This window comes from Anabrus simplex, chromosome 8 (assembly GCF_040414725.1).
Source record: "Anabrus simplex isolate iqAnaSimp1 chromosome 8, ASM4041472v1, whole genome shotgun sequence".
Lineage (NCBI taxonomy): Eukaryota > Metazoa > Arthropoda > Insecta > Orthoptera > Tettigoniidae > Anabrus > Anabrus simplex.
This window is the reverse complement of record NC_090272.1, coordinates 71,833,256-71,860,440: the sequence shown is the minus strand read 5'-3', so window position 1 is coordinate 71,860,440 and position 27,185 is coordinate 71,833,256. Positions and strand designations below refer to the sequence as shown.

The 27,185-nt window shown below is 38.8% G+C and overlaps 1 protein-coding gene across 3 annotated transcripts in view; it reads left to right on the top strand.

Annotated features, from left to right (window-relative positions):
* Positions 1–27,185, top strand: part of hpo (serine/threonine-protein kinase hippo) — a 514,540-nt gene that overhangs the window by 257,920 nt on the left and 229,435 nt on the right. For 2 of the 3 annotated variants that reach the window (XM_067152278.2, XM_067152277.2), the window contains one exon: positions 1,422–1,536. The exons of the other annotated variant lie outside the window; for it this stretch is intronic. In XM_067152278.2, coding sequence (XP_067008379.1) covers positions 1,502–1,536 — 35 coding nt within the window. In that variant the 5' untranslated portion in view covers positions 1,422–1,501. The remainder of the gene's footprint in view (positions 1–1,421; positions 1,537–27,185) is intronic. 3 annotated transcript variants of the gene reach the window in all.

The window sequence follows — 27,185 nt, the reverse complement described above, 5'->3', positions numbered from 1 at the left end:
GAAGAGATAGAATGATTGGACACATCTTAAGACACCCAGGACTTGTTCGGTTGGTTTTTGAAGAAAGTGTAGGTGGTAAGAACGGTAGGGGTAGACCAAGGTATGAATATGACAAGCAGATTAGAGCAGATGTAAGATGCAATAGTTACGTAGAAATTAAAAGGTTAGCGTAGGATAGGGTGGCATGGGAAGCTGCATCAAACCAGTCTATGGACTGATGACTCAAAAAACAACATTATTATTATTATTATGATTATTATTATTAAATACTGGTATGCATTTCAGCGTTGAGTCTGCAAGCCTCTGTGAATTTACTAAACGTCGCCACAATCCTCTATTTGTAACTAGTGCTATGGCCTCATTTAGTTCTATACCTCTTATCTTTACATCGTTAGAAACTGAGTCTAACCATCGTCGTGTTGGTCTCCCTCGACTTCTCTTACCCTCCATAACAGAGTCCATTATTCTCCTAGGTAACCTATCCTCCTCCATTCGCCTCACATGACCCCACCACCGAAGTCGGTTTATGCGTACAGCTTCATCCATCGAGTTCATTCCTAAATTAGCCTTTAACTCCTCATTCCGAGTACCCTCTTGCCATTGTTTGTACTAGCAATCATTCTCGCTACTTTCATGTCTGTTACTTCTAAGTTATGAATAAGATAGCCTGAGTCCACCCAACTTTCACTCCCGTAAAGCAAAGTGGGTCTGAAAACAGACCGATGTAAAGATAGTTTCGTCTGGGAGCTGACTTCCTTCTTACAGAATACTGTTGATCGCAACTGCGAGGTCACTGCATTAGCTTTGCTACACCAGTGACATGGTAACAATGATATATTATTATTATTATTATTATTATTATTATTATTATTATTATTATTATTATTATTATTATTATTATTCATAATATTTTATCACACGATCAGTAAAATTATCTTTTTGTGCCCCTTGCTTTCCCTAGTTTCCTCTGACCCAGTTTGTTATTTTCGGTTTTCCGCGTGTTTTTATCATGTTATATGTATTTTCGTTGTTTGTTGAATTGCTCCTATTTGCAACTTTGTCAAGAGTCTATAGTTATATAAGATATGTGAATTAAAATATTAATAGCCTTAATTACAATTTTTCCTCCAAACTATTTCATTTGAATGTAATAATTAATTCGTATATTTATTTATAATTAATTTAATAACTGATTTATTTAGAGTTATATTTTACATGACAGTACATACAATATTTTGAGATTGCTTGAATTTTGTGTTTATTCAGTACATTCAATATATTTCTCTTTAAAGCAAGTTATGATAGTTGCCGTATTTCTTGATCGAAATATCGTTTACGTATCACTTGCTAAGAAAATGTTAATGTGTTACTTTTAAAAGTTGAAAAATGTACTATGAATGGTTGTTTGTTTTTTATTTCAGTTTGATTGATATTCTTCTAAGTAAATGACTTAAATGACTTAAAGAACTACATAGACCCTGTGAATCTGTAGCTGTTCAAGATGTTGGGGGATGCCCATCCGCCACCAGTGAATCTGTAAGTTGATATTCTGTTCATATTTATCAGTCTGAAAGCAGTTGTTATTCTTTTGATTCTGGCCAGTAATTTGCATCGCCTTAAAAAATGCCCTCCATTCTAAATTTGGAAGTTATGCAAAGGGGAGTTGCTGCTCATTTTATAAAATTTTAATTTTGGCATTAAGTATTAAGGTGTTACGTGCATGTGATTGGCTCAGTGGCTTAGATGCTGACTTCCCACCAGAGAACGGAGGTTCGGATCGCGGTCTATCCTAGGCCGATATTTCCATCTTAGAAATCCAGGAAGGGCATCCAGCCTTAAACTCCCAGCCAAAACTAAAAAGAGCCTCGCTCCAGCCACCCCAGAAATAACTGAAATAAGCTGTAGAACGTTTTATTAAGTATTAAGGTGTTGAAGAAAGTAAAACACATGGGTTTTGCTCCTTGACTTATTTCACATACAGTGAATTCTACTGTGTTTGTAATGTATTGATTATAACGGATTCTTTTAAAAGAAATACCTATGGTGCATTTTGTGAGTCTTTAGGCTTTTTTAATCATGAAATTACCAGCCTTTCGTCCCATGAGCAGTCGCAGTACAAAATTCTGATAGGAACGTGTAGTCTGGGACGAAACACTGTCAAGGCAAGCCTGGGAATGTCAAGAATGACATTATTAAATTTATTTACGAGGTTTGGGCATAAATAATGGCAACTACTTCTTTCCTCGCATTTGCACGGTGTTGCGTTATAATGGTCATGTGTCCTGGGCAGATACCTCGAACAGGACGACGGCGCTGCAATAGTGTGTCAGGCTTCCTTGTAGAATGGATGTGACGAGGCAAGAACAACTTTCGTACATGAAACTGGCTGTTCGCCGGGTCGCAATGCCAAAGAATCTCTTAAAGAGCTTGTGGAAACTGTGGGGAATAATGCCCTTCCGTACCGAACCGTTACGAGATGGGTAACAATATTTCAGTACGGCCGTGAAACACCCAGCAACGTGCAAAGGTCCGGGGAGAACTGTTAGTATTCGGACTGATAAGTTACGTGAACTAATTACCCAGTGTATGGATGTGTACAGAATATGGGCACTACTTTAGTTACAAGCCGAAGCAGGCATTGAAAAAAAGAACCATCCATAAAATGGCACAGAGACTACTTAAGCGCTGAGGATAGGAAGTGCTGTAACACTCGCCATACTCACCGGAGCTGTCTCCGAGCGATTTTGACCTCACCCCCAACGTGAAAGAACAATTGCATGGGAAACTGCCTGAATTGACGTTGCCAAAGCTGTGAAACATGAGATTGCAAAATTCAGACACGGTGAGACGACTGGAATCCGACGGCTCCTACATAGTTCGAAACGTTTTGTGGACAATTTAGGGGACTACTTTGAGGGTTTACCGTAAAAGTTACTGTACTCTCTGAGAATAAACATTATGCAGCACATGGATTTCGTGGCTCACAGTTTGCTTGCTTTATATCCTACACCTGGTAAACCTACTCATACGTTCCACGCCATCGTACGCTCCTCTTTCCTATATGTTTATTTCCATTTATCTGGTAGATCTCGCGTTCGTGACAGAAATATTTATTTGCCATGACTTATGATCCAACCTTCGTATTTACTTTTCCCAAATGCTCTGCATGCCTAAACAGTGCAGAATTTCCAGGCTGAGTGGCTGAGGTGCTGTCCTTCTGACCCCAACTTGGCAGATTCGATCCTGGCTCAGTCCGGTGGTATTTGAAGGTGCTCAAATACGCCAGCCTCGTGTCGGTAGATTTACTGGCACGTAAAATAACTCCTGCGGGACAAAATTCCGGCACTTCAGCGTCTCCGAAAATAGTCATACATAGTTAGTGGGACATTCAAACAAATATTTTATTATTATTATTATTATTATTATTATTATTATTATTAATGCAGAATTGACAGTGAGGTGGTGGTCGTTAGTACACACAGTGAGGTTAGACACTGGACACTCGATGTTGCATTGTCTGCATTGAATGTGGTGGGCGACAATCCGCACACATTTTGTAAACAAGTCTCAGAGTCATTTTATCTTTGGATTATTGGTAGTCCTGAAAAGGACTGCCGTATGGATGGGATTGGTGTGACGGCCAACCACCATTTCCTCACTCGTCTGTGTTGTGGAATCTGATGAACCCAATGACAAATGGGGGCGAAACGTTGGTAATTTCATGATTGGAAACCTCTAAAGAACTTGAATACTCTTAAGATACCGGTATATGCCTACCTAACTCGTGGATAGTTAAAATTAAATTAGTGCGATTTACAAGGCGTAATACATTTTGATGCATTTAATAGTAAAAAATGTACCCAAAAATAGGTTTTTTAAACTTCGTGAGCCAGAAAGTCTGTACTTTTTATATTTTATCCTGGTGAGAATTTTAGAATAATTATTTGATTGTTGCCATGGATGACAGACTTTTGTCTCCCTTCCTGCAAATACAGTAAGTGTGTAATTAACACTTATGATTTTACCAGTTGCTTGATTCACAATGTATTATTCAGCGTATATTTTAAATGAAATGAGTTGATTTAGACATGCCCTAATCACTGTATTTGTTAAACACAACCTCAGCTATCTGTGTAAAAGTACACAGATAATTGTCAGATAGAAGTGACATTACTAACGATACCACTATGTAGAAATGACAAATTACTAACCATACCACTATGTATTTCCTTTGGATTGTAATAAATATTATTTTGCAACTTTTCTCTTTTTTATTTTTTTGCCGACCATAGTGGTTAGTTTTTTGTTCTCTGCGCCCAAGATATCGATTTCGATCCCGACCGAGGTCGATCGTATTTAAGAGAGTTGTTGGCTTTCGACACGTTAGGGAACTCCTCTGGTACAAAATTCGGACATCTCAGCGTCTTCGGAGGCCTGCAGCAGTTGAAACGGATGCTTAACTATTTATTATTATTATTATTATTATTATTATTATTATTATTATTATTATTATTATTATTATTATTGTTGTTGTTGTTGTTGTACTTAAGATAGAACGAATAATTAGAAAGTGTATAAATAAACAATATCAAGTATGGCCATTGGAGAATAGCTTCATATAACACAGTTCATAAGGAAATGGAATTAGTATTCAGCACAGTTAGAAAAAAGTGCATCTCAATTTTAGGGCATCCTTTTAAAACACCGGAAACTAGAATTAGTAGAAAAAAATGGAATAACAATACCAGAATTAAATAGATCATTGATATTAAGAATGATAATAACAAACTGCAGAAACACTAAATGATCTCAAGAACAAAACAGACACAATTTTCTGAACGACTCACATGTGGGCCTACAGACCAAAATTAATAAAAGAGCAAAAGGTAGAGGGTTCTTAACTGAAGAAAGGATATCGGTATCGGAAAAGCTAAAGGTTCTTTGTGTAATTGACTGGACTGGGCCTGTGTTGGCCATAATATGTTGCAATAGCATTATTATTATTATTATTATTATTATTATTATTATTATTATTATTATTATTATTATTATTATTATGATGTTATCACTTCTCATTTCATAAATATGCATTCCAACATTGAATTGTGAAAAGATAATTATTGTTAACATTGTAAATACATCTAACTTGGTTTTTCTATAAAAACAAAAATCTTGCTGTCTTGTATTCATTGCACCTTTAACTAAGTGATTATTTTACATTTATTAATATCGGTCGCCAGGACTGGATCAGTATTCTTTGAACACATACTAGTTTTGCAACTAAATAAATAATGATAATTACATCTTACAGTCAAACCTCCATTACTCGAATTTTCAGTATCTCGAAGTAACTTAAATTTCCCGGCCGTTCGTCCTATTCTTCACGTGTATTTATTTCTCTATTACTCGAAATTCGGTTACACGAATTTCTCTATTTCTCAAAGCAAACATCTCCTCCCCTGAAGCAAAAAATACTCTAACTCGAATTTTGTGCAACATTAACTGTGCAGTACGGCATTTGTGGTTTGTGAGGAACAGTTAACAAGTAAGGAAAGGTTTACACTAATGCTAGGAGCTTATGTGACTGGAACCGAAAAACTAAAACTTCTAATGATTGGAAAATCGGCGAAGCCTCGCTGTTTCTCGGGTGTGAATTAATTACCGGTCACGTACGAAAGCAACCCCCGAAGTCGTGGATGACAAGCTCCATTTACGAATCCCGGCTGCGTTGTATTGACGAGAAGTTTCAACGTGAAACGAGGAAAGATAAACAGTAACAAACAGAAGAGACTAACGGATTTTTTTTCAAAGGTGTTAACCGAGGTACGTTTCTGGTTTCACTACTGTATGTACTGTACCCAGTCTTCTAAAAAGTTACTATAATAAGGGTTGTAATTAAAGTGATGTCGTAAAATAGAGTTTGTTTTTATGTTTTTAAATACTGTTAAAAATAATGTATTCAGTATAAGCCCGTAGATACATATGATTCAGTTATGTGTTATACATGCTCAAAAACGGTATTCTCTATTTCCCGAAATTTCGATAACTCGAAATAAAATTGAGCTCCCGAGGTGATGAGATATCAAGGTTCCACAGTATTTGAATTGTTTAAAATTGCCTATACGGACATTATTTTTATTATTGAGGAAGAGGAGGAGGGTTCGTTTACATTTTAATTCTTATGTTGTAGTAATCCACTTTGAAATATTTTCTCAAATAAACTTTTGTTACAAATCATTGCTATATCCTCGAGTTAATGAATATGAAAATATTAACGATTGTGAAAAGAAGAACGTTGGCTGAACGGTCAGCGTACTGGTCTTCGGTTCAGACGGTCCCGGGTTCGATTCCCGGCCGGGTCGGGGATTTTAACCTTAATTGGTTAATTCCAATGGCACGGGGGCTGGGTGTATGTGTTGTCTTCATCATCATTTCAGCGTACTGGCCTTCGGTTCAGACGGTCCCAGGTTCGATTCCCGGCCGGGTCGGGCATTTTAACCTTAATTGGTTAATTCCAATGGCACGGGGGCTGGGTGTATGTGTTGTCTTCATCATCATTTCATCCTCATCATGACGCGCAGGTCGCCTACGGGAGTCAAATAGAAAGACCTGCACCTGGCGAGCCGAACCCGTTCTGGGATATCCCGGCACTAAAAGCCATACGACATTTCATTTGAAAGGCATTGTTTAATCTTACTACGAGTGTTGATTCAGAAGTAATGGCAACTATTTTTTGTCAATCGAAAAACCTCCAACATAATTACAGTTTGCTTTCTATCGCACCGACACAGATAGGTATTGTGGTGACGATGGGATAGGAAAGGGCTAGGAGTGGGAAGGAAGCGACCGTGGCCTTAATTAAGGCGTAGCGTAGTGTTAAAATGGGAAACCACTGAAAACAGTCTTCAGATCTGCCGATTGTGGGGTTCGAACCCACTATCTCCCGAATACTGGATACTGGCCGCAATTAAGCGGCTGCAGCTGTCGAGCTTGGTGTTATTATTGTATGTATGTTGGGTATTCAGCCCGAAGGCTGGTTTGATCCTCTGCAGCTCCGCCAATAGCTGTCATAAATAGCCTAGGCGTCACTGAAGAGGCGTACTAGGGAAATGAGGAGTGAGGTAGTTTCCCGTTGCTTTTCTCACCGAGCCAGCCGCTGCTATTACATATCAGCCTGCCAAGCCCACTGAAATGCAGGCACCAACTGACCCTATGAGCGATATCTTCAAACCATTCATAACAGGGACTGGCTGCATAAGCAATGGTATTACTAGCATCACTCATACCTCAGTCACTTTCATATTGTCAAAGCCAAGGATGAGACTGAGACAGGACAATGAAAGTAACAAATTTGATATAGCCCATACCAGAAGACATAGTGCACTGTAAACACTACATCTCGCCAGCAAGGGCATGTTATTATTATTATTCATTTTTCTGTGATCTAAAATTTTTGGAAATATAAACTTGGAAATATGATAAAAATTGTATTAAATATTGTCCAAAATTTGCTTTGAAGACCAGGTACAAACTGGCCACGTTCCTGAATTTTTTTTAACCCTTTCTACTTTGACAACTGATTGACTGTTTACGAAATCCTTCAACCTTCAAACTTCATTTAACCATAACACATTTTTAAAGAAATTAAATTTAAAGTAACCAGACACAAACGAAATTACTTCGCATTATCGGCGTTGTGTGAATAATACTTGGAGAACAACTTAACTATTATAATGACACAAAATAAGCGTTTGTACCATTATTTTGCGTCAGACATGACAATGGTCAAAGTAGCTATGCATTTATATTACCAATAAAAATCGTGCTATCACGTTCGCAAAAACTAGAAATATATATTTGACTGTGATAAAAATATAACATGTAGAAAACCAAGCCTTAATTATTATTAATCACGATAGGAATTTTTCTCTACCACTGGTAACAGTTGTGCCAAGAGCTAATTTTTGAAAGCAGTAATAATAATACAGTATTGGAATGAAAACCTTCATCGCGTGTGTTTTATCATTGGGCAATTTGGAAGCGAGATTGTAGTTAGATTTCGACTATATCAGTACTCACATCCTCATTGTTTGTCGAAGAAACATTCACGGATGTGAATTGCTGTAGGAAGTGACTGGCTACTAAGACACTTCCGATTCTGAGGCACTTCGTATGGCAACCTGGCGGCACTTAGTCGCTAATTGAGAGAAGGTGCTAGCCATGTGCGCCAGCGCGAACCTGCGCAGTGCTTGTGCGCATATTCTCTCGTGGCGGTCGCGATGTTTGCTGCCGATCACCGCTGCATTGTTGTGTTACCCTTAGTCGATGGAAGACCTATGTGAAGTAGTCGTGTGCTCGGCGTCTGATTGTTTGTGTTTTATAAATGAATTAAAATACAGTGATAAATATTAAAAGAGTGTTTTCATTGTGTGATAAAAAGTGTTGAATGCGACAACAGCAGCAACGAGGGTGTGTTCTATAAAATAGTTCAATTTCAAAAGCTGTGTGTTCCCCTCAAGTGCATCAATGTGTTTTGCAGGCAGGAGTACTGGTTTGTTTGCTTGTTTGTAGTATATCAGGCACTTGCATCTGGACTTCTCGTTTCTTTTTTATCCTGAATTGTTTGCACGCACTTTTCTATTTGTATGAAGATGGTTATTGCATGACTACTTGGCCTGTAAACATTTGCCTTTTCTTATCGAATGCTTACAAAAGGGAGATTTCCTGGTGTTGGCGTGTTATTAACCTATCGCATGCACAGAAATGAATACCTTAATATTACCCACTGCTGTGCCTGAATTAGCATTTTCTTGCGTCATCTCTCTCGGTTCGATCCCCAGCTTTTCTATACATTATTATTATTATTATTATTATTATTATTATTATTATTATTATTATTATTATTATTATTATTATTGAAAAAAACCTACAACCTGTTTTCCAGTCATTGACCGGGTCAGGGATGTAATGAATGAAGCAGATATAGGCTGTTAGTACGATGGGGTCGCCACTCCCAAAGTTATTTATTAATGAATGATAGATGCAATGAAATGAGAATGGAGAGTGTTGCTGGAATGAAAGATGACAGGGAAAACCGGAGTACCCGGAGAAAAACCTGTCCCACCTCCGCTTTGTCCAGCACAAATCTCACATGGAGTGACCGGGATTTGAACCACGCTATCCAGCGGTGAGAGGCCGACGCGCTGCCGTCTGAGCCACGGAGGCTCTATGATTATTATTATTATTATTATTATTATTATTATTATTATTATTATTATTATTATTATTATTATTATTATTATTATTATTTGAAAAAGCTTTCAATTCTCTGGTGATGCATATCTTCCCTAAGATGCCTTGTTTAACTGCCCTTCTATTTTACTATTTCTTTTGTGTGGACCTTACATCGCCTATCTGTAGACATTGATAAAGTACGGTTCGTAAAAAAAGAATTTAAACTGGAGCTTTTGTAGGCTTAATAGGGGTCCTGTTGTTGGGCTGTGTTGGGTATTCAGCCCGAAGGCTGTTTAATCGTCCACAGCTCCACCAAAAGCTATCATATATAGCCTAGGCGTCATTGAAGAGGTATACTACGAAAATGAGTGAGATAGTTTCCCGTTGCTTTCCCTCCTGAGCCAAGCCCATTGAAATGCATGTTCCAACCGAACCTGTGAGCGATATTTTCACACCATTCATATCAGGGCCTGGCTGCATAAGGTAAATGTGACAGGTAAATGAAAGTAACAAATTGCTCTAGCCGCTACTAGAAGACACAGTGCACTGTAAACACTACATTCCGCCAGCAAGGGCAAGTTGTTGGGCTGTCAAGGGAATTTCCTCATTTCAGGAGAGTGGAACGAGTGAGTGTGAATGTGGGATGATTTTGCAATTGTGGTATATTTTGTAACTGAATGCAGAATGAAGTTGAGTGCTCCATCACTTCGCTTCAATCCTTCACCAAAGAAATGATTTGAAAGAAAATTCTCGTATGTTTTCTAGAATTCTGTGTAATTAGGCTTAACAAACAGAAAGTACTTAACTCATTTTCTGGAATGACGGAGGCATTTCAATTTAGTGATGTTGAGAAAACTCGCACCCGAAGAGGTTTTTGGTGCGTTGGATACGCTCAGTATTCCTTGTCTTAATATGATGAAAGATCAAAGGTGTTAAAGATCCTCACTTTACATCTCAATAAAGAGGAATCCCCTTAAGACGCTCACTGTACGAAAGTTAAGGAAAGGTCCCAGGACATAAGGCGTTTTTAGTGATTTCGGGGCTGACACTAATCCGATTCTCTCCTGACTGCCCTATTGGCTCTTTCCAGTTTCCCTACTTCTGGGACTTTACTACAGTTGACCATTCCTTACTTGTCATTTCTTACATGTAAGATCCATTATCGTGATTACTATCATTCAGTTACGGAATCTCTACACATTTGGGTGTGCTTGTGGCAGTTACCGTCCTCTGGGCACTCCGAATTTTTCCTGAAAGAAAAACTTTATCAGTTCGCGGCATGACATTGCCGACCCTAGGAATAGGATATAATTTCAGAATTTCCCAGATTTTCCCAAGGGAAGTACAAATACTGTAGATAACCGTCCTCGCTTAACTATTGGAAGAATAAAGGAAAGGACCGCGAAAATTTGTGAAACGAGGTTCCCGAGGCCTAGTAAATATAATCCTGTCGGCGTGGGATGAGCATAAGGTTTGAAAAGAGAGGTTGGATAGGAAAAATGAGAGTGAGGAGCCTGACACTAGTGGTAACAACACCAGACTCAGCTAGGGATCTCGTAGTCGCCAACCTACTCCCTCAAGCTGAGAAACCTCATGGGTTGCCTCTTACAAGGTAGAGGATACAGTGGCTGGTGTTCTTCCCACAGAGGGTAGAATTTTCTTGCCATCAATATAAATGCTATGGTTTCGAAGCTTTCGGGGTGGTCACTGTCGTACAGAGATTTGAATCATGAATCTTAGAAAGGTGTAGCTCTCCAGTAAGAAAGGTTGGGTGGGTAACTACGATGGCAATTCTCTCACGGTGTAAAGGATAGTTCGGCGCGGTAAGGCGGTAGCAATTTTGACTCGGGTTCGTATGCCAACATCAGTCATTCTTAAGAGTTTTCCCTATTTCAGCTCCAAGTGACTGCCACTATTATTATCTTCTCAAGTTATGCCCTTATTAATTGCAAGTTCACATGTCAAAATAAGTACTACCATATGCTGGCTGCAGAAGTCCTCAGCAACCGCCAGCGTTGCGTAGTCGGCAGGTCTCCACCTTATTTACTGAAGACTGCAGGATCGAATTCCGGCGCAGTTGATTCGCATTTAAATGTGCTGACACGTTCGAGAATCCCTTTTCAGTGCAAGATTCTGGCACTGAGGCGTCTCTTAAAATCTCGAGCAATTGAAGGGATATTTACCTCGTTGCATTATTATTATTATTATTATTATTATTATTATTATTATTATTATCATCATCATCATCCAGGCCATTGATTGAATGTCTAGCGTAGTCATCTGCGATTCAGATGTCACCGATTCCCGTCCGAGTTTGGGGTTACAACTACGTGTAATTCATTCCTCTGGCTCGAGGACTGGCTGACTGTGTTTGTCATAATACGCGCCTCTTCATCAACGTATTACATATCACACTGCCAACCATCGCAGCAACACACAGTACATAACTCAACGTAGGGTTGGAGCCAGGAAGGTCATCCGATCGTAAAACTGAGTCAAATTCTAATGAAATGCCGACTCCAGTGAACTGAAGGAAAAGACCATGAAAATTATTATTATTAACAACATAATAATAATAATAATAATAATAATAATAATAATAATAATAATTTATTATACTCTTGTCTTTGACGAGTTACTGAGCTTCGGTGTCGACCCCCTTGAAATATTATTTCATGTATTGTCTTTACCCGTATCACCATGTTGACGGTAGACGAACTAAATCATTCTGAGAGCAGTGATTAAAGTGGATCGGTATTGACTTTGAGAAACTCATGCTACGTCAGTCTGTTTTAAGTGGTTTGTGCTCGTGTTGTAGGCTATTACCTCACAGCACCAATGTTAAACTTGAAATATCGTCGGCTATTGATAAACATTTTATCGTCGTTGCGACTTCTGAAACTGCAATGTGAAAAATGTTGTGGGAGAAATACTGACCCGCAGCGCATTATCATCAAGAGCGAGAATTCTCTCGCATAACTCGCAAAGTATTGAACATCAAATGACATAATCTTACCGGCCCAAGTTCTGAGCTGAAATGTTTCACACAGCAGTTTCCGCAGGTGCAACAGCGTAATTTTGATTTTAGTTACGAAGTGGAATTGCAAGGTACTGGTGTTCTGCTGCTCCCTTAGAAAGGGAATAGGAAGGTAGTGACGTGACATTGATTTCTCGAATTTTATAATGCATTAAGTGACTATTGGCAATTTTTACTGAGGTGCATTGTCACTGGCTTCTCACCAAGGTGCCGTGGTTCGAACCCGAACGGAAAGTCGCATCCTTGTATTTCTGATTCCACGTAAAATTGAAGGTATCGTGATTATGATCACGACATCAAGAGCCACGTTAAGCTGCAAGCTTGCCTTTTCTAATTTTTACTAGTATTTTGAGATGCAGTTTGGCATGTAATTATTTAGACATGCTTCCTCTATTCAGAATCGTCCAGGCCCTTGGCCGAATAGTCAGAGGAGTGGCCCTAGGTTCGAAGAGCCCCGGGCTCGATTCCTGGCCGAGTCAGTCTTAAATGGTGAATTCCCTTGGCTCGAGGACTGAGTATTTGCACTATCTCAATCATCTCTGCAACTCTTATACCATGCACAACACTATCCTCCGCCACAATAATACGCAGTTTCCCATATACGGCAGATGGTTTCCATCCTCGTCGGAGGGTCTGCCTTACACCAGGCTAGCAATATCCACACGACATTTTTGTTTGTTTATTTATTTATTTACCTATCTATTTATGTGTTTATTTTATTTATTTAGAATCGATTGTATCGTTTATCGTTGTCTCCTTTGAAAGCATTTGAGACAATGACTGTAAGGGATGACAGTTCTAATGCTGAATTTTCCTTAGCGGAATTTGTATGTAAATTCAGGATCATCGTTACTTGGTGTACCATCATAAACATGTGTCACGCATTCCCATCCAGTCCCATCTGAGCCAGCTGCCGGGGAGTATGACTGAATAAATGAGAGATCTTCAGGGATGACAGTAAAACAGTATTCATAGCTTGAAGGCTTCGAACTGTTTAGGTATAGATGGACGTTTCCTTGTGCCTTGGATCGCTCAAAATTTGTTTTGGACTGATGACTCAAACAATAACAATCTAAATAATAATTAAGAAAAATACAAAATAACTTTTGATACATTTTCATATGAAAGATAAATTTAGGTTACAACTTAACATCTAACAACTTAGTGGTTTGTAAAATTTGAACATTTCAGAAACATAAATTAGTTTAAAAAATCACATGGCTTAATGTCTTAATATGCAGGAAGATAGCTGTATTTGAGACTTTGTTTTCGTGCCATTTCTTAACTGTGTTCCTTTTAGATTAACATCTTTATGTAATCGAGAAGCAATTACAGCAAATGATTTACTGCACTATATTATCCGATGCTGAGGAATCTGAATGCTGTATGCCGATTGTCCCAGTCATGAACTTCACTCATCTGAACAGTGAATTTGGCCAAACATATGAGGGAACATTAGAATTGTCAGCAGTAAGGAAACTGCTGAGTACGATCATTTATCCCTGAGTTTTAACCACCCTGCGGCATATTTCTCTAAAATATCGCTTTAGATTACAGCACTATAATAAAAAATACGAAGTACCATGGTTTGGATCAATATCTTTCTCACAGGGAAAGGAAAATGAGGCTAATTTCGTCGACGGAACAGATGCAGTAGTTATACTAAACACTTTCGTGACCAATTTCTAAACACTTTTCCTAATATGGATTTCACACACACAGTAAGTGCACGGAGCTGTTGAAAGTTCCTTAACAGGAACAAAAACTGGGAAAACATAAATGTCACTACAACCTACTGAGCAATTTGTGATTTGACACTGATACTGCATTTCTTTCCGTAATAAGTGTAGTGCTGCTTGTTAAGAGCTTGAGATTGAAGTACTCATCCATTCACTCAACGTTGGGGGTCAAGGCCTTCTCTCGATTCCCCCTCTAACGCACGTGCGCCCTCACGTCGAAGTCGGTGTTCTCTGTCCCCAAATAATTCTCCCTACTTCAATACGGTGTGGAAACCTTTCATGAATTCCGAATGCATGTATTAATGAAATATGTGGTCAACGATTGCCTGGTTGTGTTTTTGTTTGTGATCTTGTCGCTTATATCGAATGCGTAGAGCTTCTGAATATACTTGGCATTTTTCTCACGTATCTTTCTTGGCTTTATATCTTATGTTGACGTGACAGTACAAGATGGAAATAAAGAAAGAAATATTTACTTTTACATTTTATAATGCCGAAAAAGGATTTGAGAATTGAACTTCAAAAGCTGACATTGTGTATTCTCTTGAGGGTCATTCTAGTATTGTATACAGGTTCTTAAAGAAATCAATCTCTTCTTCAGTGTACCTTTCGAGATTTTCTCTGTTTGCCTTAGGTTTTGAAGTAACTTTGAAGTTTTTCAGTCTGTCGAACTCTGGTTACAACATCTGTAATACTTATAACATTAATAACATACTTGTAAGAAAAGCACACTATTAAAATAAAAATGGAATGTTTCGTTCTTTAAAGAACATAATCAGATTCTCGCAAGAAAGGACGTACTACTGGAGCACGTCATTAAGACAAGTTCTCTTTCAAGTATCAAAGAAGATAAACCGAATTTTAAAAGGAAAGTGTGATTTGATAATATCTGATGATGACCTTTCCAGAACGAAACATGTCGTGCTTTGTTTATAAGAGTGTTTTTTACCGATATGTTATATTGTTATAGGTGGTCAAATTAGTGTTCGACTGACTGAAGAACTTCAAAGTTACATTAACTGAGTCGACACTGAAAAGTATGGCTTCCTTCTTAACAAATTAGATTTAGAAGTATTTCAGGTTAAGATCAGTTGATTTGCTATTTGATTTGCAGTTACTTGAATAAAGGTGAGAGGTGGAGCATTTGTAACTCCACTGAGGTTCTTAAGACGCCATGCTTGTCAACTATTGCTTCATATGGATATTAGTGACCAGGTTATTCCTTATGTCTGTGCGTGTTTGAGAGTGTTGTCAACACTTGATGACGAAACGTAGCTAAAACTGGTTGCTAAAATGACCAGGAATCGCTAAATATATGGAACAGCTTGCGCTATATGCCTAAGTGTAAATCATACGACAATGTAGGTTCAGGCACAAAACACATTTTAAAGTATAACAGATGAGGGTTTGTTTTAAATTGGGATTGCCTGGCCGAGGCGGAAAAGGCGTCCTCGGTTCATCCGGAAGGACGTGGGTTCGATTCCCCATCAGGAAGTAGAAAAGTTAAGAAACTAGCGTTTCCACTTCCGAAGGTGCATATGGGCCTGAGGTTCACTCAGCCTACACAAAAAATTAGTACCAGGTTAATTGCTGGGGGCAAAGGCGGCTGGGCATAGAGATAACCACTCTATCCCACCAAGTCCCGACGTCGCAGATCGAACCTGTTACAGAACGAAAATCAGCAAGTGGGAAAATGAAATGAAATGTCGTATGGCTTTTAGTGCCGGGATATCCCAGGACGGGTTCGGCTCGTCAGGTGCAGGTCTTTCTGTTTGACTCCCGTAGGCGACCTGTGCGTCGTGATGAGGATGAAATGATGAAGACAACACATACACCCAGCCCCCGTGCCGTAGGAATTAACCAATTAAGGTTAAAATCCCCGACCCGGCCGGGAATCGAACCCGGGACCCTCTGAACCGAAGACCAGTACGCTGACCGTTCAGCCAACGAGTCGGTAGCAAGTGGGAAGTAGAGTGAGAGAGAAACCACAAGAAGAAGACAGGAGCCAAGTGGACAGAAGAACGAAGAACCACGAAGAGAGAAAAATTGAAAGCTGCCTTGCAAAGTAGGAAGTGCGCAACTTCTAAGTGAGCTTTCCGTGATTAGTTTTCTGGTCTTTTTCGCATCTAATAATAATAATAATAATAATAATAATAATAATAATAACAACACAAATCGCTTCATCTTTTTCCGCCATTAATGATTATTTTCCTCTAATCCCTGAACGTCCCAGCGCGTTCCTCAGGGATGCATGCGCGCATCACAGGTTAAAATACGCTGCTCTTGCTTGATAAGTTATGACTTATGATCCTAGTCGTTTAGTAATAGAATTCGGCACTCATAATTATTATTTTACGTCATAAAGCAATTGAAAATCGTTAAAGGTGGTAGGATGCATGGATGGACTGACTAATACTACGACATAATACAGTTTAAAATAAATATGGCATTGTGCGTGGACTGATAAACTAATGTGAAGTGTAACGCATTGCTTTCGATGTTGAATCACTTTAACTAGATTTGCATGGTAGTTTCAGCCAGGATGTTCAATGGAAATTTCACGACTTCACTCCTCCAGCCAATTAGCTGCTGCAACTTTCTCTGCCACTTCGTAGCTATATTCCTAAGCCGCGCAATATGGAAGTCATACGTCGGGAGCAGTAGGTTACTATCGCGTAACATGTGTTCCACAGATGAAGCATTTTACTTCCTACATTGTTCCTTCTTTTTTATTGCTGGTCTGGTAGCGGCATGCTTCTCAAGTAAAACATTCGACTATAGGTTTGTGCTGGGGACATCAGTTGCAGAGAATACGCGAGTTTTCGAAAGCATTGTTTTTGAATTCATGCCTGCCTTGTCACATTATCGTACCATTAGTATGGAATGTTTGTAATATTTTCGTACATGGAAGATGAATCAAATTATATATATTAGATTAGATTAGATTATGAAATAAATATTTCGTTAGAATTATTATTTTTCCTTTTTCCTTTATATACATTACGGGTGACGTTATAAAAGGAACTGGTCCTAAGTACACAGCAGTGCTGTATCACAACGCCATCCTAAATAGTTACAACATAAAATGACAGATCACAGATACTGCACAATCAGTTTTCTACACCACGCCTATTATTCTTTAATACTCACCACCACCTACTCTGTCTCTTCTTCTTCTTGAAAATGAAAATCCACAGCCTGTTTCGAGTGACCCGACCGGATCAGGAATGAAATGAATGAAGCGGCGAGGATAGGAATTGTGCCGGCTGCCGAAGTCTATCGCACTCCTCTTGGGCAATGATTAATGAATGACAGATGAAATGAAATGATATTGGAGAGTGTTGCTGGAATGAAATATGACAGGGAAAACCTGAGTACCCGGAGAAAAACCTGTCCCGCCTCCGCTTTGTCCAACACAAATCTCACATGGAGTGACCGGGATTTGAACCACGGAACCCAGCGGTGAGAGACCGGCGTGCTGCCGCCTGAGCCACGGAGGCTCTTACTCTTCTTATGATTATTCGTATGGTTATTATTATTATTATTATTATTATTATTATTATTATTATTATATACTCATATATCTTATATTTACAAGACTTCTTCCTGACAACCTGTTTAAAATTTGCGTGGATGTAAGAGTTTTATCTGAGATGGGAGAACATTCTCCAGTCGAGCAGAACGAGTGTAAAACCGTGATAGATATGCAGTTGAGCGGGCGAAGGAGAGAACAAGGATTACCCCCGATATAGTAATTAGATGTCTTCCTTCAAACAGTGTGACTAATTCACTGAAGTTTGCAGTGCGATTCTGAATAAAAGTTTACAACTTATCGACATTAATCATTATTGAATTTTCACGACCGTATTGTAATCGAAATCGTCTTTCAACCTATTAGGTTGTGTTCGTACATTTAGTATGTGTTGAAGAGATATTAAGTGCTGAACAAAAATGGCCAACCGGACACCGGTGGGATCCGAACTCACAGGCTCCCGATTTCGCTTCGGTTGCCCTACCAGTTGAGCTGTGGTGGCCTAGGACATCTTTGTTCTGTTGGAGAGGGTATAAGCTACAGGTCTGGCACTACCATCACAGTGTAGAGTGCGTGCAAGTCGCCTGTTGAGGGCCAAGTCAATGAATACTGAATTTCACGACCTCATTGTAGTCAACCTGTTAGGTTGAAGAGATGGTGGGTTCGGATCCCACTGGTGTCCGGTTGGCCATTTTTGTTATGTACTTAACATCCCTTCGACACGTACTAAATGTATGTAACACGACCTAATAGATTGAAAGTCGATTTCGATTATCGACATTAAATTTCCACTGCATACTTTCGAGACCTGGATGTTTGTTCTTGAGTGCGAAGATGCTTAACTGGTAGGCTTACAAGTACGTTTTTGGCCAGTTCGATATCGTAAGCATAGTCGTAATGAATCGCTGAAAGATATGTAGTTTTGACTGCAGAGTACTTCAGTATTTTGACCATTTTTTTCATGGATGTCCGAATTCAGTTACATTGAGGTTACGTCATTTTCGCTAATGGAGTGGTCGTCATTTTCTGTGAAGTATTTTTCTCAATTCCAGAGAGAAATCACTGGATTGTCACTTATCCTACATACCGTATTGTGGACGAGTTCAAAATATCTTGAGTAATCTCTATAAAGTATTGTTAAACATGAATTTATTGCACTCTATTTGTAGTGAGAATAGTTTATCTTTTTAGGTTATGGCATAATTTATACTACTGCTTTCATTCTGTCATGAAAAATAATCTCCCAGTTTGTGCTCCACATGTTTTCTTTGTGGTTTCTTTCTTCAAATTAAAAACAATTTTATATATATAAACTTTATTGCGCACAAGTTGTGCAGTATTAGGATACATTAATCAATACAGAGGTCTATGATTGATTTCACACGATTTTTACACGACAGTACGTGATATCGGTCACAATGTTTTCCACAGAGTTCACATATGCACATCGAGTCCGGGTCGTGGTATGTCTTCGACCTACAGATTTTGTGATTGTAGCCATGGACTGCCATGGAATTTATAAAATGTCTCAGCTCTTGGTTTGTGCCGGTCCATGCTCTGTTCATCATGGCCTCTGAAGAGTAGAACTCTGGCCATATCTCCTTTTTCTTCTCCCTCTCTAAGCGCAGTTTCTTCCAGTTGTCTGTACAGGACAGATTGAATTTCCATCTCAGGTCCTCTATTAGAAATGTTTCTCTCGCGAGTTCGTACGCTAGTCTTGACTTGGTGTACTTTGAAATTCCGAGGGCTGCTTTCAAGAATCTGGCTTTCACTTTTTCCATTCGTATTAGGTCTTTATAGCTTAACTTTTCCCATGTTATCTCTATTCCGTATGTTAGAATAGGAACGATTTTGGCTTCAAAAAGGGCTATAGCTGTATCCAGGGAAAGTTTGCTTAATGGCATGATGTCGTAGATGGCTTTGGTTGCGGCAGCTGCTCGTTGCGTTGTGTGAATTCTGAATGAGTGTGCTGTTGTCTGGACCGTTACGCCCAGATATTTGAAGCTATTCGTAGTTTGTAGAGGTTCATGTTTGAGGTAAATTTTGTCCCATGTGTACTGTCTTTTCTGCGTTTATTTGCAGTCCGTTGTATTCAGCCCATGTTCTAGAGCATTTATTCCTTTCGGGAGTTCGTTAGTATCGTGAGAACCCATCATTTACGTTTAATCCAGAGCGTTTATTTTATTAATGGTGATGGCACTTTTCATGAATGTGATTACTGACGTTATGCATAAAACTCATAAAGGATAAAATGTTATTTTTCATATATTTAGAGGTAAGTGGCTTGGATGGTAGAGTGTTGGGTTCTTGAGCCCAAAGTCATGGGTTCGATCCCGGTTCAGTCCGTTGGTATTTGAAGGTACTCTGATACGCCAGCCCTCTTTCGGTAGATTTATTAGCAAATAAAAGTCATCCTGTAGGACAATATTCCAGACACCTCAGTGTCCCTGAAACTGTAAAAGTAGTTAATCTGGCGTAAAATTATTATTATTATTATTATTATTATTATTATTATTATTATTATTATTATTATTATTATTATTATTATTATTATTATTGTTGTTTGGACTGACTGGTCGTAATAAAGTGGTGGGCGTTGTTGATTAATGTTCTAGGGGCAGAACAGTGAAATTATCTGATCCTCTTAACAATTAAGCAGAATATGAAATAGAGAGATTCGGTCTGAGAATATAAAGGTAAGGCTGTCGGTTAAAGAATGGAAAATGGTAACATTAAAAAAGACTTCCCAGTTGTTGAAAAGTTAGTGTCCTAAATTCTAGTTGCCCAAAAGAGATCGGACATGAAAGGCGAAGAAGAGCCTGGTGTAAGTGGAAAAAATACCCATGTGAACTTTGATTTAGGGGAAAGGGGAATAATGGAGAGAGTGTATTGATGGTGGTCTGCAGTCAATTGAACGGTACCATACCTCTTGTAGGAAATGCTTCACGAAATAGTTCCGTTCTTATTTTCGGGAAGTAAATGGAGAAACTTGACATTTCATTTACGGTACTGTCTGTGAGAATCACACCACTTATGCGTTGACCTCCTTTCCACCAATTCATCTGTCTGAAATTATCAAGACAATGTGGTTTATAAAGTAGATTTGAAGACGTGTTTCTCATGGCTTTTTTACCAAACGTTTATTTGACTTCCAATGTCCCTTGTCGGTCCTTGGTTGTATTTGTATCCCTCGTTGCTTCTTTGTTCTGGTTCTTTTATTTTATATGATCTTTTACTGCTGCTCGAGATACGAGAAAGAACGATACTCGCTTTGCATCCAGTGGAGAAGTTGTTATGAATCTGAGTTGCGGACTGTAGAAAAAAGTGGTCTTCTACACCCGTTTTATTGACGTTTAAGGTGAAGTTATTGTTTATGTTAAGAATTTTCCTGATTGCTTTTTTGCGTTGGTAAAAGTATTCATATCGAGCCCGCTCAGAATTATATTTGGCTTCTTATCCATCCATTCTTTGGAGCTCTTTATGGATTACTTGAATTTTTGAACCGGTGGATATTATTCTATAAGTTTCCGCGTTTCCTTGCTTCGGCATACTTGGAAGCTGGATTCTTTTGACCAGGAAGAAAAGCGGTGGTATTGTGAAAAGAATTCTGAGAAATAAGAGTCGATTGCATTAGAAATGTAATTGTCGGTAATATTCCGGAAATGATTAAATCATTTCATAAATTCTTGTTGATACTGGCGGAGCTACCCCGTTGACGTGGTATGTAGTTGACAGATTGCCTCCTGGCAGCAGATTACCTTGTACTGGTGTATCATTACAGGTTCTTGGTGAACATAGTGAGAACTGCTGAGACTGCGAAACTAAAAGCGATATTCGTTATGCTCCGGATGAGCTTTACTTGCGTGGATTGCTAGGCCTTTACAAGTAAAGTTGACCGCGGTGGGGACAAGGTTTCTTACCACTGGGTTTCTTAAATTATTCATACCGAGCTCGATAGCTGCAGTCGCTTGAGTGCGGCCAGTATCCAGTATTCGGGGAGATAGTAGGTTCGAACCCCACTGTCGGCAGCCCTGAAGATGGTTTTGCGTGGTTTCCCATTTTCACACCAGGCGAATGCTGGGGCTGTACCTTAATTAAGGCCACGGCCGCAAAGCTACTAGCAATATATATATTCATATTATTTTGTTACTCGAGAAAGGAAGGGATATTTTCAGGGAATTAATTTCAGGAGAGAGTGGTGTTGATTGTAACATGCAGAAAGAAGTATATGCATTAATTTGGAAGACAATAATGTATACCAAAACGTCAGTCGTACGAACTCGTAGCACTGATGCAACGAACGTGCGACTTTGAATTTCGGTGGTTAAAATGATACAGACGGCGTGGCACGGAAAAATACCTAGAAAAATAATTATACTGTAGTATCAGTCCGTCGAATACTGTAGTAACCATCACACAAAGTACAAATAACACTCGAGTGTAAATGTAGCTGTAAAATATACTTCGTAATAGTACAGTACAGTATACTATGTCAAAATAACGCACAAACTTACTAACCAGGCTTCAACAAAATAGTTATAAACAGATGGTGAAATATATTGAAAACATATATTGCTTTCTTTCATTCACCACTTTCCAAAAGAGATTATTATTATTATTATTATTATTATTATTATTATTATTATTATTATTATTTCTACTATCGTGTGCTGGGATATCTATTATTTAGCAGCAGCTTCATTGCGGAGGAACTATGAACCTTCATCAATTATAGTGAAAGGAGTGTTTCTGATCTTTAAAAGCCCCGAAAGTCAAGCCTCCAGCCCTCGAAAGATCGCAAGATTGTGTGATATGCTGTGTTGCCACGTCTACCTGTTGGTTAACTTAATGTTTCAACTTTTAGGTCTCAAATCAAGGCTTATTGTATTGTACAGCACACGTCTATTGAGTAGTCTCTGAATGTTTTTTCTTTTTTTTTCTGAGAGCGTTAACACCTTTTAATCGGTTAATAATAATGGCGTGTGGGCGTCGTTGACTTACACTAAGTAAACATCCGGCTCCATGGCTAAATGGTTAGCGTGCTGGCCTTTGGTCACAGGAGTCCCGGGTTCGATTGCCGGTGCGTTCGGGAATTTTAACCTAATTGGTTAATTTCGCTGACACGGGGGCTGGGTGTATGTGTCGTCTTCATCATCATTTCATCCTCATCACGACACGCAGGTCGCCTACGGGCGTTAAATTAAAAGACCTGCATCTGGCGAGCCGAACTTGTCCTCGGACACTCCCGGCACTAAAAGCCATACGTCATTTCATTTCATTTTTTTACCAAGTAAACATATTAGGGGCAAAGGATCTTTCTAGGTCGACGCCCCGAACAAGAAGCATTAAATAAAAATGTAAACATATTCAAGGAGTGTCGTTCGCACAAACTCATAAAATTATCCTACATTAATTGGTGGCGTGAAATTCAATGTTCAGGCGGATCATAATGAGACCCACTTAAATTGTGTAAGTTGGGTACTAAATGTAGTAACTTGCCCGATATGATAATCTCGTAATTTTGCCCACTTTAAACCAGTAATATACAATATGTTTTCAATTTTTTTTGAGTATTTTATTTCAATTGTAGGTTCCTTAATGCTCAAATTAAATCTTGTAAATGTATTCAAATTTTGATCAATCGTTTTGGAAGGAGTCAGTGTAGTTTTCAAAAAGAAAAGGAACTTACACTTACCCGTATAATTTTTTGTCACTCAGATATGAAGATAGTTTTGGTTTTCAACTGTTTTCTCTTGCTTTACTATTTGAAGGTACGAGTTTGAAATTTCAAGGCTATCGGAGGCTTGAACTGACTACTTAAGTAGACATTTTAAGAGAATAAACCAAATAAACCTTTCTTCAGCTCATCCCATTTCTAGGGTCCCTGGAGCCACGTGACACATTTTGGGTTTTGTCCGAGGGTTAAAGGACGCGTGTTCTTCCTGATTCTTCGTGATTTTTCAGGTGAAACTTTCAACCCAGAATCGACCGGGAATCAAACTTCAGCCATCCAAGCCACATAAATATTCGAAAATATAGTCTCAAACGAATTAGGAAAAAGCTTTTCTGTATTGATTTATACACACTTGCGAAGGGTGAATCGTGCTGTCTGGGAGCCCAACGTGAAAGAAGGAAAAACAAATAGCTACCCGATGTGGTACATTAGGCTAATTTTGGAAGCGTACTGATCATCGTATATTGTGATGGGTGTGATAAAAGTACAGCAGTACCAAGGCAAAGGCACTGGGTGATTAGTCACTTTTGAGACCGATGGATTAGTGTGTGATCCATATCAGACTGGACTTACTGCTAAAATTATACGGACCGGGCGAGTTGGCCGTGCGCGTAGAGGCGCGCGGCTGTGAGCTTGCATCCGGGAGATAGTAGGTTCGAATCCCACTATCGGCAGCCCTGAAAATGGTTTTCCGTGGTTTCCCATTTTCACACCAGGCAAATGCTGGGGCTGTACCTTAATTAAGACCACGGCCGCTTCCTTCCAACTCCTAGGCCTTTCCTATCCCATCGTCGCCATAATACCTATCTGTGTCGGTGCGACGTAAAGCCCCTAGCAAACAAAAATTATACGGAGAAAGGTGGAAATGTTCGTGTTTAGTGATTTCAGTTTTAGTAGTAGTATAATAAAATGATAGCGAAACTTAGTTGGAAATTGCTGGAGGCTAGAAGGAAAACGGCTTACTTGAAACCATTTACAATACTCGTACAACCAGGTCAGCATAGTCGGCTTGGAAAGAAAATATGAATTTATAAATTTGAATGAATTTCCTGAAGTGTCTTGGAATATTTTTCCAAAAATGTAGGTTGTTGCAAGAAAACTAAAATCATGTTAATATAGTGTAATTTTAAATTTCTGTATAATGGTATCGTAACTTAACTTTGTGTGTATCTAACTGACAGGTAGATACAGCTGTTGTTATTTAAAATATGTATTATTATCGTCATCGAACTTTTGTTGTGCTGTTTTATGTTTTCTGTAATCGTATTGTGATTATGTTTAGGTGTATTTTTTGTCACCTGTAACGTATTGTTCAAAAACAGCATCATATTTCATATAAAGTGTACACTATTATACTGTAATTAAACGCTACTGTTCAGTTGTAATACATTTTACAACATTATTAAGTTATCTGTAAACATACCACAGCTATTGAATAAAGATACTGTACTCTTATTATTGTATGTACCTGGTATATTTCACCGTTGTTTTGTGTGTGGACTGATGGATGCAGGATGCCTTGGCAACCTTGCTGTCTTGGAATTTTGCTTGCGGCATTGATCTGGCTGGAAACACTCCATTCCTACCTGGTCACTATGTAGAAGTTGTTTTTATTGCATCTGCCATAAATGTGAAGGAACTTTTTTGATAAGTGGTAGATGCAGTATTTCTTACCTTCAGGTTCATTTAATGTTCGTGTTCTTCCATGAGCAAGATGATGAATCATAGCCAACTTCTTGTACATCGTAAATCGTCTCTCGAGAGTGATGCACTTTTAAGACTCAAGATGTTTCTGACCTCGTCGATCAGCTTTTCTGCCGGTGTGCCGAAGCCATGTCTGGATTGCAATTCAGTGTAGGAAAACACTATGCAGATTCTAGGTCTCGGATTTCTGTGATTTCTTTTCTTTTTAATAACAAACTTAAATTAAGCACGGTTTGTATTGGTCATAAATTATTATTTCACTAGTTTATCATACAGTACTAACCAAAAAATTGGGAAACAGAATATTTTTCTTCATATTATAATTACTCTAGCCGTTCTCCAAGAATTATTCACAGGTTTTGTGGAGATAATACCAATTGCTTTTGCTTTGGATAATTTGGATTTCCTTTCCATTTAAATATTTTGTGGTCAAAAGTTTGTAAAAATAGGCAAGAATGTTAGGAATATGGCCCGTTTGTTGCTGGCCGGTCTCGCCTATACCCTCTTCAAAACCCATCCTCCGAACATTCCGTGTTAAATAATTTCAAACAATGGAAGCATGTTGTGCAGTGGACAGGCATTTGTCCTTTTTTTCCTTCTCCCTCAGAATCCTGGAGTTTCTCCTCTACTGTGGAGTGTGAATTCAATTGAATAAATTTTCTTGTCTTCGCTGGAAAAAATGATTCAGTTTATTCTATGTTTCTAAGGTGAATAGTCTGCTGTATCCAATAGGGCTTAATGTTCACTTTTTGGAGAGTGAAGAATAAAGAATGTCTTCTCTAAACAACTTTTGGAAAATATGTAATTTCTTTTGCGTTAAATTTCCTAGTTTTTATGTCATATTTTCGTACCTGGTAGGGCGTAAGTGCGTGCGAATCTCATGGCACATTATTTCCGAGCCGTTTGCTGAACGGATAGGTTACTCCGTTTTAATTACTACTTCCGTTTTAATTGCTACTTATTGTGGGCTTTCTATATACGGTGATTAGGTGGTCAGGAACGTTGGCTGGATTGGAAAATATTGCTTGTCCTAAATACGAGGCTCTACCTCTTTATTCTGTTCTCTTCGTGACTGGACCGCTTTTCGCCTCTGGTGAAGATGGGAACTGTTGCATTAAGAGGCAAAATATCGAGATTTCCCTCCCCTCTCAACTATAATCGCAGAAGAAAAAGGATAAATTTCGATGCTCGAAAAATAAAGATATCGACTAACGCCATCAGGACCGGAGGAGTAAAGTAGTTCAACAAGGGAAGTCAGATAGGAAAGGATGGGTTTGGCACAAATATGTGGACACATCCCTAGAATCAGCTAGGGCTCCATAGTCGCCTCTCCGCGCTTTCGAAGTTTAACACGTGGATGGTTTTCAGTATTGTTCTCAGAGTTAAAATCTCGGACCATGTGATAATAGCACCGGTACTAGTCAAGTAGAATAGAGCTAGATCTTCGGTTTCCCGTGTAAATTTAATTCAGATGTGTCTTCATAATTGATCACAGTAAGCCTCTCTTATTGTGCTATCAATGTACATCTCTACGCGGGTGTGTGTTTTTAAAAAATCTGTGGTATCTTAGTAATTTTCCGATCTAGTTCTAGGAGTGATAGTGAAAACTCTAACCAAGAAATAGGAAGAATATCTCTTGGACGCACAGCAGTGCTTCAACTAAAGGTGGTTTGGCGTGATAGGGGTATTCGCGGAATACAAAATCCGTTTAGTCCTGTCTCTTATATTCTCTGTATTTTCATACGGATGCGAATCTTGGACTGTGAAAAGTAGGGAAAGACAGCCTATCGATGATTTTGAGATGTGGTGCTGGAGAAGGATGCTGTAGGTATCTTGGATACAGAGGATTAAAAAGAGTGACATTGAGGAATGAAGTAGGAATGCACAGTCCACGCTCATCGATATTTAATCGGAGAATATTACAGTTTTTAGACCACATAGTAAGAAGGCCAGATGCTAACATAAAACCTTTTAGTCCAAGGAGTAGTGAACAGAAGAAGACCCAGAGGAAGAACACCCAGGAGATGGATGGATCAAGCTAAAGATGCCAATGTGAAGAATGATTAGGGCAGCGGAGCACCGTGAACGATGGCGACAGATGGTCTAATCTGCCGGGAATTACAGCTTGCCATAATGAGGTCACGATGTTCGGTCGTGAGCAAAACGAATAGAGAGATGGGCATTAGTAGGAGAATACATTAAGAT